Source organism: Propithecus coquereli, unplaced genomic scaffold (assembly GCF_000956105.1).
Source record: "Propithecus coquereli isolate 6110/MARCELLA unplaced genomic scaffold, Pcoq_1.0 Scaffold37, whole genome shotgun sequence".
Lineage (NCBI taxonomy): Eukaryota > Metazoa > Chordata > Mammalia > Primates > Indriidae > Propithecus > Propithecus coquereli.
The window spans coordinates 5,882,419-5,897,880 of record NW_012149396.1 but is presented as its reverse complement, the minus strand read 5'-3'; the positions used below and the strand labels follow the sequence as shown (position 1 = coordinate 5,897,880).

The 15,462-nt window shown below is 34.2% G+C and overlaps 1 protein-coding gene across 2 annotated transcripts in view; it reads left to right on the top strand.

Moving 5' to 3' along the window:
* Nucleotides 1-11,358, top strand: part of TXNL1 (thioredoxin-like 1) — a 33,634-nt gene extending 22,276 nt beyond the window's left edge. For both annotated transcript variants that reach the window (XM_012651789.1, XM_012651790.1), the window contains exons 6-8: nucleotides 1,057-1,229; nucleotides 4,346-4,450; nucleotides 11,124-11,358. In XM_012651789.1, coding sequence (XP_012507243.1) covers nucleotides 1,057-1,229; nucleotides 4,346-4,450; nucleotides 11,124-11,153 — 308 coding nt within the window. In that variant the 3' untranslated portion in view covers nucleotides 11,154-11,358. The remainder of the gene's footprint in view (nucleotides 1-1,056; nucleotides 1,230-4,345; nucleotides 4,451-11,123) is intronic.
* The last annotated feature ends 4,104 nt before the right edge of the window (nucleotides 11,359-15,462 follow it).

The following is a 15,462-nucleotide window of genomic DNA, read 5'->3' as shown; positions in this document are numbered from 1 at the left end:
CAAACCCCTCCTATTAATAAATGATAAAACTGAGGCTCCAGATCCTCCTATTTGTGCTCTATTAATAGTATCATCATCTTTATATCTATGCATATAAATATAATTGTACAGACTTAGAATTTCTCCTTCTGTAAAATGAAGAATTTTTCTTATCCACTCTCCCTTTTTTTGTGTTTCTCCTATGTTTTTTTTTTTTTTGATGGGAGGAGAGTAAGGGAATGGGGACAAGAGTTCTGTTTTTTTTTAATTGTTGGGGAGGTACAGCCAAGCCCTTATTTATCAGATAGCATTTCCTTATCATTTGTTACTCTTAATTTTCATGTTAATAATTTTTTATTAATAAAATTGTACTTTTATTCTGAAAATGCAAAGTATATAAGCAAATGCTGTGGAAATGAGTCTAATATTCCTTAATCAACAGTAAAATATGGGTTTTAAATTGTGCCTTGAAGTTAAGGGAATTAAGACTTTCTGTGCATGTGGTCTTACCACTGAATGCATCCTAATGTAATCCTTAAGGTGAAATTTGGTAATTTTTATTATTAACTCCCTTTTGGCAGAATGTCACTCATAAGCTTTCTTCCTAAATAACAAAATGTACCAACTATTGGCAACTGTAAGACGAAGCTCAAATGCTATTTCTTTTATGAAACTTTTTGTTAACCTGTTATATACTAACAGACTCCATTGTCTCTTTCCTTATACCTCCTCACCAGTGGTATTACATTTATCATAGTATGTCTTTTGTAGGTGAGAGCAGGGGCTCTGTGTATGTGTGTATATGTATGTGTTTGTTTTAATCTCATAGTCATAATATTTAGTATAGTTCTGACAAGGTCAAGAGGATACCAGTAAATGTGTATTGGGAAAAAAACAAAAAGATTGGCTACCAAAATTCTCAGACTTTCTTACAAGTCCCAATGGTGAAGGTCTACAAGGTGTAGGTATGTGCTTATGTGTGTGTCTGTGTGTATAGTGTGAGTGTAATGATACAGGGAAGAAAGTATAGTGTGTTTGAGGTTTTTAAGTATTTCCTTTTATTCTACCATTTTATAGGTCAGGGTCCTAAATATGTAAAAATTTTTATCAACCTACCCCGATCTATGGATTTTGAAGAGGCAGAAAGAAGTGAACCAACTCAAGCTCTGGAACTGACAGAGGATGATATTAAAGAAGATGGCATTGTTCCACTTCGTTATGTTAAGTTTCAGAATGTTAACAGTGTAACTGTAAGTAGTATTTCATTCACATATATTTAACAGGTCTGTGGGTAACAATGCTATTTTCAGTATCTTAGGTGATTCTAACTAAATGTTTCTTTAAAATGGTATTTGTCCACTAAATTTGATATGAGTAAAAATGTATAATGGGCTAATTTAAATTTTCTTCTTTTTAATTTATCTGTGTACCCTAGAGAGGAAGGACAGGTTTATTTTTAAATATTTGTGGGTTTTTTAGTTTATTTTATTTACATATATTGCAACTTTTGTTAAGTTTATTCTAGAACATTTATAGTTAAACTGAAGATAAATATGTTTTATCCTTTAAACCTGGTGATGAGTGATGATACATTCGTAAAATCCAGTTTACTTTTCTAGAATATAGAGTTTTTAATAGTGTGGCAGTTATGGTCTCAGTAAAAATGACTTTTTATTTTATTTTATTTTTTTAGAGATGGGGTCTCACTATATTGCCCAAGTTGGACTTGGACTTCTGGGCTCAAGCGATCCTCCCCACTTAGCCTCCTGAATAACTGGGACTACAGGCATATACCACCATGCTCAGCTTAAAAATGGCTTCTTAAATAGATAGTTTTACATTTTATAAAATGACCTAAGATATATATGAATATTGAATAGTGCCTAAGATGATTTTAAGTGATATATTTTAAATGTTTCTTAAAAATGAAATATCACTAAAAGTTAGCTGCTTTTTAGCAGTTATTAGTTGCTTTGGAGTATTTTAATATTGAAACCCAGCATACACTTCTTTCCCCTGCCCCCAGTTGTTCAGAGGAGGAAGCTGGAGAGTTGGAAAAGAATAGCAAAGTTCCTTGAATAAGAAAGTAGGAACCAGCACACCATCAGTGAGAACAAGTGGTGCCAAACTGATATAATTTGTTTTAATGAAATGATTATATTTTTGTGAATTAGAAGAATGCTGTAGTATGTGTTCATTTTAGATGGTTTTTAATGGAGTTTTACAGAATATACTTCGTAGTAATATGAAGAATTATAATCAAGTTGCGTTTTAAGTATTTGAAATATTCTACCCAAATGAAATTGAAGAAAATGGTTATATTAAACTTAGAACACAGGTTATCAAATACTTTTCTGACCTTACTTATGTTTATAACATATACCCAATTAATAATACCTTATGTTTTACTCATTGATGGGAAGGAAGGTATTTGCTTATTGGAAAAAAAGCCCTTTTAACCTAGAGATCCTAATGTAATCTCTGTTACTGGGAATCACCAAAGATACTTTATCTTGTGATAGGCTCGAGTCTTTATGTATTAATACTGTGTCCTTTCTTTTTTTTTTTTTTTTTTGAGACAGAGTCTCACTGTGTTGCCTGGGCTAGAGTGCCGTGGTGTCATCCTAGCTCACAGCAACCTCAAACTCCTGGGCTCAGGTGATCCTACTGCCTCAGCCTCCCGAGTAGCTGGGACTACAGGCACGTGCCACCATGCCCGGCTGATTTTTTTCTATATATTTTTAGTTGTCCGATTAATTTCTTTCTATTTTTAGTAGAGACGGGGTCTCGCTCTTGCTCAGGCTGGTCTCAAACTCCTGAGCTCAAACAATCCACCCGCCTCGGCCTCCCAAAGTGTTAGGATTACAGGTGTGAGCCACCACGCCTGGCCCTGTGTCCTTTCTTAATCAAAAGTTTAGTCAGTGACACAGAAGGCATGCCTTTCACCTTTTTGGTTATAAAATTAGAATTAGAGTGACAGTTTTAATCAGAGTCTAATCAAAGCAAGTAGATGAATTTTAAGAGCCATGAATATAAACTGTTGTGCTTACATTCAAAGAGCAAATACAGGCTGGGTGTGGTGGCTCATGCCTGTAATCCTAGCACTCTGGGAGGCCGAGGCAGGAGGATCACTTGAGGTCAGGAGTTCGAGACCAGCCTAAGCAAGAGCGGGACCCCATCTCTACTAAAAATAGAAAGTTAGTGGGGCGTTGGGGTGCACACCTATAGTCCCAGCTACTCGGGAGGCTGAGGCAGGAGGATTGCTTGAGCCCAGGAGTTTGAGGTTGCTGTAAGCTAGGCTGACGCCACGGCACTCTGGCCCGAGCAACAGAGAAAGACGGGAGACTCTGTCTCAAAAAAAAAAAAACAAAACACAAATACATTCCAAATAAATTAACTGAGAGCTGGTTTTTAAATAGTCTATTTATTATAGACTTTTTAAATTGTTGATAATTTCAGTTTGAAATAAATTTATGGTTGCCTGTGAAAACAACAAAAATTGACCAGTGAGTACCATCTCAGAATGAAAGAAGTAATGTTGTTTAAATCAAGAAGGGCAGTGTTTTAGCTGGTCACAGTGGCATGTGCCTATGGCCTAAACTACTTAGAAGGCTTAAGTGGGAGTATTTGAGCCCAGGGGTTTGAGGCCAGTCTAGGCAACATAGCAATACCTCATCTCTTAGAGAGAGAGAGAGACAGAGAGAGAGAGAGAAAGAGGGGCAATGTTTTAAAGTAGACGACATCTAGAATATTGTATTTTTAGAAATGGAACGAATTTTAAAAATCCAATATATTGAAAAAGGATCTATGAGTAAAGCTTCTACCTCTTAACATGCTGAGTGGAGTTTCTAAATAGAAAATATAAAGAGTCAAGCTTAAAAAATATGGAAAGCATAGTGCATATAGTTTAGGAGCTGATTTCCAATACTATTTTTTCTCTTAATATTCTAGGAAATAGAATGGATGCATGTATATCAGAAAGAATATAACTGCAGAGATTTTCCTCAGTGAAAAACTATGATTTTTAATAAAATTTCCAACAGCAGTCTGTCCCATTGTAATCATGAAGCTCATACTCTTTCAGCATTCTCTGTAAAGAATTTAATTATGACTCCTTCATACCAGGCTAAATTATCATGAACTTGTAAAAATGGGTATCTTGCCATGACATCCCTGGAGAAGGTGAGAATAGCAGGGCAAACAGTAGAATTAAGTCTTATAGGAGTACTATTCTAAATGTTATATAATTTAGATTAATCCTTAGATGAATGGAAGGTATTTTTATTAATAATCTGAAGAAATTGATTAAAGCATGTTTATAAAAGAAGGATTGTGGTAATAAATGTAAAAAAATTTTTTTCGGTAGATATTTGTTCAGTCCAATCAAGGTGAAGAAGAAACAACAAGAATTTCATATTTTACTTTTATTGGTACTCCAGTCCAGGCAACAAATATGAATGACTTCAAACGAGTAAGTTTGTTTAAATGACATTTGGAGAAAGTAAAAGTATAATTTTGAAGGAATAATTTTACATATTTAAATAGTATAGTCATGCTTTTTAACCATAAAGATCAAAAATCCTATCATGTCATATAATTTTATAAGGTTAAACTAGAACAGTAAGTTCTCCGAATCACATTTTTAGATCTCTAACTAAAAGGAGCCTAATAAAAATGGTAAGTCTTAACTGATACAGTATCTTTTAATGAATGACATCTCAATAAGAGTAAAAATAACAATTTGGTTATAGAAAGTGGTTAGGAATAATGGAAAAGTAGGAGTAAGTTAAATCATTATTTAGAAGGAGTAGTGAGATTTTTAAGAACTTCTGATACTAAGATTTTATTTATCATTGTTTCTGATTAAAACATATTTTAAGTGACTTGAATAATTTTATTTAAAAAGAATTGACTAAGTTTTAATACATTGACATGTTAACCTTCTAAACCGTGTTTGTGTGCTGAAAGCACATTTCAGCAATAAGTTTACAGTGAACAGGCAGGTTTTCTCATATTTCTATACATCTTTGTTGGGGGGGCTATAATTTTTTTAAAGGACACTGCCCTAAGGTTTATAAAGAATTTGTAAGATACAGGAGACCTTTAGGAATGAGGACTGATCCCTTTCATACATTGCTGGAATAACTTCTAATTGGTAACAGTTCCCAAGGGTGGCTGTTAAATGTACAACTACATATTGTAGATGTGCCGCTTAGAGCTTTATCATACTGAGCCCCAGTTGCTATATATACAGTTCAAATGTGCGGCAGCACAGAAGATGTATATGTTTCCAATGATTGCATCTGGCAGGCAGTCTAGGACTTGAGGTAATTGTAAGAGAGAAAGTTTCCCTAGGGCTGCCAGTTACTGGAGGGAGAGGCTCCCAGCAGACCCCTCTTTGGGGAGTTGGAGATGTAGAACATTTTGAAAACTCTTATTCTTTTTAGTGGTATCTACAGGTCTGATTTTAATTTAATTACACAAAAATTCATTAAATTGCATAACAATGGATGATCTTATAAAATTGTATGCTGTGTTCACAAAACTGAATACCTTGGCAATAGATATTTTAACTGGTCATTTTCCAACTGCTGTCTTCCTGTCTCATAGCATAATTAAATTTTGGGAGCTGTAGGAATAATTATGTACTTAGAACCTGTCATGTCTAGATGTTTCACATATGTATAATGACAGGTCAGAAGAAGCAGAGATTGAACATCTACATTTTTATGTTACAAAATATGTTTTACTGCGAAAATGTGTGAGCAACAAAGACATTTTGGCTGCTTGCTTTGCTGCTTTGCCTACTTGAATTAGATGCCGTTGGACTTGGCTTGAACTATTCCTTGTGTAGTTCTTAGCTTAGGTCTTTCGTAAGATCTGTTACTGTAAGTCCTATTATTGCCTCATACCATTAATTTGGCTCTAGTTTCCTGTTTCTCACCTCGGTTATGCTATTGGATTTCCATTTTTCTATAAGTAACTACCTTTCTCTTGTCCATTTTCTTACCAGCCTGCCCCATTTAGTTATAGTTTTTCTAATTTGCAGTAATAATTGTACATCTAATTGTCTGTCTTCATGTCATTGTTTTTAACATCCTCTTCACACTCTTTCTGGGTCCTAGTCTTTATTCTTTTTTGACTGTCAAACTACCTTTTTTGAAGCTGTCTTTAGGATAGCAAAGGTGTTAGCCTTTTCTTGCTTGAGAGTATTTGTGTTTGTTTTATAACAGCTGTTTATTCATTTAACTTCTTTTTACCTTATTTAAATATAGAGCAGCAGTTCTCGAACTTTTTGGTCTCAGGACCCCTTTATACTACAAAATATGGTTGAGGACCAAAAAGAACTTTTGTTTATTTGGTATGTTATTTATCTAATACTTATTGTACAAAAAGTCAAAACTGGGAAATTTAAAAAATATTTATCTTCAAATAATGAACCCATTACATGTTAACATAAATAATATTTTAAAATGAGAAATAAGCATTTTTTCCAAAAGAAAAGACAATTTAAGAAGAGGAACATTGTTTTAAAATTCTATGCATTTCTTTACTGTCTAGCCTAACAGTCCTCTCATTCTCGTTTCTGCATTCAATCAGCTATGGTGTCACACCTCTGGAAAACTCTCCTGTACACTTGTGAGAGAATGAGAGTTAAAAAGGCAAATAACAATTTATCATTGTTATGAAAATAGCTTTGACCTCCCAGACTCCCTGAGAGAATAATTTGAATGCCATAATAGACTCCCTTGTTGGTGTTCTGGGCTTCTTATCTCTTTGCTTTTAGTGTTTGATAAATTTCAATTGGTTGAGTGACTTTCTTATGTATATTATGTTACATTTCCTTGGAATATTTCTGAATGAGATTTGTTAGGTAGTCATTCATTGTCTTGTAGGGTTATTCCTCAAAAGTAAGCTAGTATTTCATTGTTTTTATATTATGCAATCATCAACTTCGATAGTAAAAAAATTAGAGGGTTCATATTTAACTGAAAGTGGCCAGTTTAGTTCTTGTGTAGATAGAATTGCTTATTAAAAATTACAAATGAGTTTGGTTTTTTTTTTTTTTTCCTGCTATCTTCTTCCTTCATATGAGTTTGGTTTTTACTGAAGGAAATAATAGATGTGTGGGATGGTCTGGTTTTGTCCCTATAGTACTGTGCTGGTACAGTAATGCCTCCTTATCCACAGGGGATATGTTCCTAGACACCCAGTGGATGCCTGAAATAGTGTACAGTACCAAACCCTATGTATACTATGTTTTTTTCTGCATGGTCCCCAACTTACCGTTAGTTCTACTTGACAATTTTGCATAATCAATATGCAGCCAATGTAGAAACCATTCTTCTCTCATGATGCTGGGCAGTGACAGCAAGCTGCAGCTCCTAGTCAGTTACGCATTTTTGACTTAAGTGTTTTCAACTGATGATGAGTTTATCAAGATGTAGCCCTATCGTAAGTTGAGGATCATCTGTACATACTTGCCTCTAACAGAGTATAATTTATAAATTAGGCACAGTAAGAGATTAACAACAATAACTCACAATAAAATAGAAAAATTCTAACAATATACTGTAATAAAAGTTATGTGAATATGATGTTTCTTTCCCCTCCCTTCCTCCCACCCCAGAATATCTTATAGTACTGTACCACAGGTAACTGAAACTGTGCATAAGGAGGGACTAATGTACAATTACGTTCCCTGTCTATAGCAAGTTTATATTCTTCTAGGAAAGTTAATCAAAATTAATCAAAGTTTAATTAGTTCAAGGGTCTTTTCCTCCGTAAAATATTCTCAGACTTTCCCAGCCTGGTGACATTCCTTCTACCGAACAGTGACTGGGAAAGTCTGAGAATACTTTGTGGAGAAAGAGGGCCTTGAACTAAGTTTTGAGAGTAGAATTTGAACAAAGGAAAAGGCAGCGATGGGCACCCTAGATAGAATGGAAAGTGGGGACTTGGACATGAAAGTGGGAAGGTGCAGGTTTCGTTCAAGGACAAGTCACATGTGGTGCTTCTTTCCCTTTAACTCATTTGATCAGCCTACATTTAAAAGCGATTATACATAGTAAATAGAATTTAAAATTTCAGAAAATATTTGGCATGTATTTTATAGGCACAGGGAAGAAAAATTTGATAACCTCTTTGTATAGTGAAGAAAGCTCCAGAAAATGGTTTAATAAATGATAAAGTAGATTAAATGTTTAGCATTCTCAGTTTACATTTTATGTTGTGTGAGTTGTTTCTAGATAATTTTAGTTTTCAGACTGTTACTGACCATCTCCTTATGTCACTAAGATGACAGAAGCTAAGGTAATGCTGTTGAATTTTGGGTGTGGATAGAAATCTTAGACCACCTTGCATGCTATTACAGCTTTACACAGTTGTACTTTTAAGATTTGATAGGCTAGAATACACCTTCCACTTGTCTGTTTGGCTCTTATAGGCATCATGCACAGATTTTAATATATAATTTGGCTGTTTGTTGTTTTAAAGGGATTCTTTGTGTTGCAGCATGAAAAGCTTGCCATCTTAATTGGAAGAAGATGTTTTCTTTGCTAAAACATCCTCTTTATGTGGATTGCTTTATTTTAATACAAAAGTATTAAAATATAAGCATATAAAAATGAGAAGATTGTTGGGGCTTCTGCTTCTTAGGGAATGAGGCGCATGTGAAAAGCAGAGCAGATTTTTATCACTATAATAAAAATAGACTTTTCTAAACTGGCCATTCACCGTATCAGCTATTTTTGTAACATTTCTGTCTGTTTATTTTTCAGCTTTTTTAATCCAACTCAAATGAACTAAAAACAGAAGATACTTTAAAATGAAGTAATATAAAGATTGACATTGTCTCACTCTACTCCCCTCCTTGCTTCTCTGCTCATCTAGCACCTGTCTGCTCTCACCCTTCCCATGTTCTCGCCATTGCTGGTGCAAGATTTCTACAGCTTCTATCGTCTGGATCAGCCTTCTTGTTACTTAGATTTCCTCAACCATCTCTTTCTTCAAATCTCATCCTAGTCATGTTTCTCAATTGGCCTTTTGTTTTGTTTTGGTTTTTGTTTTGGGCTTGCAACTAGGTGCTTTAATTCATTACCATACCGTGTTGCTCATCAGACCTTCTGTTATTTTTTTTTACTTTACACTGTTTGATATTTAATTTTGTACTACATTTTGAGAAGTAATATTGCAGTAAAACTTAAATTGTTATAAATGCTTTCAGATCTAACTAGTCGTCGAATAATGTTTTAATCCATTCTAAAGTTTAAATTTTATTTTTTAGGAACTATAGAAACATTTTGGGAATTAAATATGACAGTTTCATCAAGTTCGTAAATTAGTGCTAGTATAATATATTGATTAGTTTTAGTTGAAGGGTGTGGGTTTTCTTTTCCTATGGGAGCATTAGCCCCAAAGTCTTTTTGAAGATTGATTGTGGGCGTGTCCTCTGCTCCTACCTACCCAAGTGAGCTCAAGGCCAGTTAAAGGACTTATGGACTGAATGTTAGGCTTGGTTAAAATATTAACATAGACGATCCATGGACTCTTTCCTGAATAAATATCTTGGACACCTAATTTTGATGTACCTAGACTTTTGTTTGTCTGAGGTGTAATATAAAGACTTCAGAATGAATAAAAGAGTTTTATGTTTGGGGTGAGAATCCATATTGGAATGTTGAATTTCTTCTTTTTTACAGAAAATACACATTGGCAAGTTGAGAGTTATCAACCTGTGAAACAGTATGCAGATTTGTGTCTTCTGTATCACATCTGCTAAAATTTTAATTTTTAATATTGTTTTTTTCTTTTGCTTAATCTAATAGCTTTGTGTTTTGCATTTCCCAAGTAATACAGTGATCAGTAATGCTCTCAGTGTTTATTAGCTTAAATCCATTTGTGATTAAAAAAAAAATAGTGCCCCCTCCCCTTCTTTCTAGTGGCTCTTAAAACCTGAATTTCCCTATTTTAATCCATGTTCTCTTTTATGAAACTATCTTTTTATCATCTCTCTGGCTTTTTGGGCTTTCTGACATGGTTTCTTTGAACCAGAGGGAAGTTCCTTTAAAGTAATAAAGTGGTTTTTCCTTAGGCTGAGGAAAAAAGCGTTTCTAGCATTGTGTGATGGGGAATTCAGCATAAAGAGTTTTTAAATCTTCTCGTTAAATGACGTTGACCCAGCTATGTTATATTTTAGACCAGATATGTACTGATGACATTTATAACCTTTGCTTGGTATAGATAGTGCTATTTAGAACAGAATCAATTTAAAATGTGAAAATTACACTTATAAATTTATATAGAAATCTTTCTATACAGATATTCAATATCTTGCAAGTAGATTTCTTTAGAGGCATTTCTGCTATGAGAATATATTATCTAATGATAAACTTCAGGTATGAAGTAAATTACTCAATTAGAACATAGTTTTAGAACCCTCCCATAGAGAATTTGTTTTCTAGAATTGTTGATGGAAAACAGTTTATTCTTTACGTTTGTATGCTGCCACATATATAGCAACCAGGACATTTAAAAAACCCTCCAAAAGAGGATTTTCTAATTATTGACAGAAATAAGATTTATTCTTTACCTTTTTTATAGTATGTTTATAGCAACCAGAGTTTTTATTAAAAAAAGAAACCAGGAAAAATTAGTCATTTTTACTGTTTTCACTGCATGTCTACATATTGAGGAAAAAGTCTAGAAGCCTGCTATTTTGGGCATGAAGACATATGTTTAGCATACCCTTCTAATTCCAGATTATTTTGTGATCGACATTTGATTTCTAATTGCCTAAAAATCGTATGCCGAATATGTTTTACTCATATAGATTCATCTTTCTTATTAACTTCTTTAAACTGTCAACCTGGTTTTGAAAAATTGCATTTCTTTTTCTTAAAACAATATGGAAACCCAAAAATAGCCTGCATGTGTTTTATTTTTAATTTCTTGTGTCTGAGAGGGGACAGGAACTGGGAGTCACAGTTTGCTTCAACAATGAAAATACACTGCATGCCAAAAAAGTTTCAAGGATAAAAATTAATACTAGGTTTTTAAACTGATTACCATATTAGAATTTTTAAAAATAACCTATATTTTTAAATCAATAAGATGTACATATAAAGTTATTTTTGTTTTTCTAGGTAGTTGGCAAAAAAGGAGAAAGCCACTAAGGTACAAAAGACACTGGAAGACTGTATTGCAATCAGATCTACAGCTCCTGGATAATTGCTTGATTCTCGCCAGAGACTGTCAATGTTTCATTCATTGCCATTACCAATAAATCATTGCTTTTGTTCAGATGGTATCACTAGTGTTTCTATTGTAATCTTGATACATGGAATTGTAAATAAAAGTCATTACTTTTGCCAAGCTTAATTTTTGTCATTCTAAATAAGAATTTTTTCTTAACATTTATTTGAAAATTGGCCAGCTACTGATTTTAGAAGAGACTTAAGTGACTGGTAACATAATGATTGAAAGCCAGTTTCTCTTTTTGAAGTGCAAAACTATTTTAGGGAGTTACGGAATGCATGCGTGCACACACACAGCAAGTGATTTTGATTAATGGACTTGGAACAGCTAACGATGTTTAAATGAGTACTGACTCGTATGTTTATCAAAGGACATTTGAATATCTGAGCTATAGAAATCAAATTATAAACTACCAGAAATAAACAGATATAATGAGATTTAACTACTCCTACCTAAAACTTAATGGGTTCATAGATTTTTTTCCTCAAGATTTTAATCTCTACTGGATGAACTTTAAAATTTAAGTCAGCCATTTTCTTTACTAATAGAAGAATGTGGAAATCAGATAGCTGGGAAGAATACAGCATAATAAGTTCATAAAACAATAGGAATTATTGTCTTTAATCAAGTATTTATTATCTGAACTACCAAAACATGTAAATATATGGAGAACATGATTTAAAGTTGAAAATGAGTTGGCCAAATGTGTATGTTTAAAAGGTCTTTCACAAAAGGCCGGTAAAAGAAAACATCTTTCTTACTTTTTTTGATCTTAAAAATATAATCTAGAAAGTATTGGTAGATTTTAATTCTGAGTATTTTTAAAATTCAGTATTTTAAAAGAGCACTTAAGACTGTAAACTTGTGATTCAGTTAACCCATTTGAGGGCCTTCTTGTCTAGGAATATAGTAGAGATACCATTTGTCTTTGAGAGACCAATGTATTTATACATGTCTGTGAAAAAATTATGCAGAAGTTTTAGTGTTGAAATTGTCACTTTCTGAAACCCAAATGTCATTAGATAATGTTTAGTTTATTTGTATGTGAGCACATTAACTGGTCTGTGGTGGTGTCTTTATCTTATGTATTTCACAGTTGTGTTGCCTTGGATCAAGTGGAGGCAGAAGGGCGAAAAATAAAAGTTTATAACACTCCTTATATAGACCATCTCAGATTAATCATGTCTGAAATTAAGGATAAGATTAATATCAAGGATTTTTTTTTTTTTATTTTACACTTTTGTACACTTAACCTTTTCGGGTAATTGTTAAAGTGCCTCATCTCGAGTATTACTGACCTCATCCTATTTATACTTGACAGTTTGGAAACCCAGTGAAAGTAATTTCATATTTGTAAAGGATTGGGCATCAGATTTATATTGTTTATGTGACTTTTCTATAACTCACTTGGTTTGCAATATACAAACATTCCATAATTATTCAAATTGTAAATAGTGAAAAATTAATGTTTATAGGTAACTGTAACATGTTTCCCTTATGGGAAGTTTTACTATTATAAATAAATATGCATAATTGACATTATTTAAAATATCAAGCTGAAATGCTGATGTTTTCTCCTGAAACAATATGTATATATGTATATATAGATATACATATATAACATTTATATATAACATTGAATTTTTAAGATGAATAAGATCATTTGAAAAAATGTAATCCTAGGGTTTTTTTTTGGTTTTGGGGGGGAGGAGGGCAGAGTCTTGTTCTCTCCCCCTGGGTAGAGTGCAGTGGTGGCATCATAGCTCACAGCAACCTCAAACTCCTGGTCTCAAGTGATCCTCCTGCTTCAGCCTCCTGAGTAGCTGGGACTACAGGCATGTGCTACCACACCCAGCTAATTTTTCTATTTTTAGCAGGGTCTCACTTTTGATCAGGCTGGTCTGGAACTCTTGAACTCAAGCAATCCTCCCGGCTGGGCCTGCCAGAGTGCTAGGATTACAGGCATGAGCCACTGCACCCAGCCAAATCCTGGTTATTTTAACTGAAGCCATCCATTAGATAGTACTTTTTAGAAAACTAGTATTAGGTTTATTGTTCGTTTTGTCATAAGTAGCCAAAAAAGAATCTTTTCCATGATTTGCATATTTCCTTGAATTTCACATCAGGATGCATATCTGATGAGAAACCACAAATACCCTATTCATAGTAGAAACAATATTGTTTACTAAACAATGGTACAAAGTCTGTCAGCTTAAGGCTGAGGGCAAGAGTAGCACAGGATACCACACTGTTGTGCCCAAGGTAGGTCTTTATAATCCATTTGAGCCCTCTTTGCCATGAAGCCCCAAATTGTCCCCAGTCTCAGTCTTGTGTTGGAGGCAGCACTTAATTTATTAGCATTTAAACATGTCTGCCATCCTCGTCTCAGTGTTTGAGGTTACGTATAATGTGTTTTGCAGTGTTCATAAGTATACCGTTAATGTATATTTCGCCTTAACATTTTGTTTACGGCTGCCATTAATACAAGGTCTGTCCGGAAAGTCTCCAGCCATGTAATGTGAAAAACAGACATTTATTGAAGAAGATACAAGAAGCGTACACAGGACAATGACACCTTAGTCCCCTTCAAAGTAGGCACCTTGGGACCTCACACAATTCTCCTTCACACATAGTCTTTTAAGCCGTACATGTTCACCATTCTCAGGTTTTGTGTTTGTTGCAGGCCTTCCAGAACATGGATCATTTTCAACAGATTCTCAACCGTCTTCGAAGCATTTGTGCCACGCTTTTATTTGCTCTGCACTCATTGCATCGTCCCCGAAAGCCTTCTGAATCATCCAGATAGTTTCCGCGGAGGAATGTTCATGCTTAAAATTTAATGCAGATTCATCGCTCTTCTTGTATTCAAAATGCTTAGTCATTTTGAATACAGTGCCCACACAACGGCATGCTCACTCAACGGCATCTAGCACCCCGCTGGCTAGTACGGTGAAGTCATTGTTCACGCATGCGCATCCTCGTCCACTGTCCTTGGCCGCCAGGTTACGTCGATGTCGGGCAAACCATTTTCCTTATATTGACAACCGCTGGACACTTTCCGACAGACCTCGTATATCTGATATGGGGGGCTTTTTTTTTTTAACCTAAAACAGTTCAGACCTTCCCTTGTCCCTCTTGACGTCTAAAACCTTTACTCCTGTAATAAGAATAAAATATTGGAGTTGAGTAAATTAGTTACACCCTCTTCTTTGTAAACTTTAAAAAATGAAAGAAATTTAGGGCTTATTCATGTTTGTATTGCTATTTATATAGTTAATTTGGTAGGTTAATTTTTGTGTAGGTATATTTCTCTTCTGGAATTGATCATTTCTGATCTTAGATACTTTATTTTTTTTTAAGAAAAGTAACTTAGAAATCCATTCGCTGAACTGCTAAAGAAAAACCTTAATGGAATATTGTGTTCATTGAGCTTCAACACTTACTTCACTGTTAGAGATGTTGTGCATTTTACAAAGTTTTCCAAACATAGTGTGTATGCTTTATAATATAGCAAGTTTGGTAGATAAATACATTTTAAAATATTGACTGTTTATATGCCCAGCACTATTAAGTGGACAATGGAGATTTTTATAGGCTAATAAGATCATTTGCAAACTTTGTGGCCCATGCAAAATTATTAATTGGAGAATGTGTAACTAGATAACTTTATAACATAACTAGATACCTTTAGAATTTGGATAGAATACTACAATTGTGCACAGCTTGGAATAATATTAAAATCTTAGGATACGTAACCTTAAAACCTCTAGAGTATTTCCCCTTGCTATGCTTCTCTTGGGAAGAGGAATTTTATGTAGAAATTAATTCTGATAAGTTGAACAGGCCAAAATTAGTTGTGAAAACAATATTGACTCATTATGCTGTTTAGGAGCAAGATCTCTGAAGTGTGAATCCCTGCTTCTCCACTTGTTAGCTGTGTCATCTCAAACAAGTAATATCCTCTGGAGCTTGAATTTCCTTGTGTGTAAAAATAGGAACATCTATCTCTTAGACTTGTTCTGAAGATCAAATGTGCCTTATTTTGTATCTGGAACAAGGATAAGTAGTTATCTTCTGTACCCTGCTCTCTCATCTCACTGCCACTGCTTTTTAGACCATCATTTCTTGCTCAGTGTACTGTAGTAGCCTAATTGTCTCCTGGCTTCTGTTCTGCCCTCTCATGTATCCTCCACGTGGCTGCTAGTTATCTTTCCTGTATGAGATCTT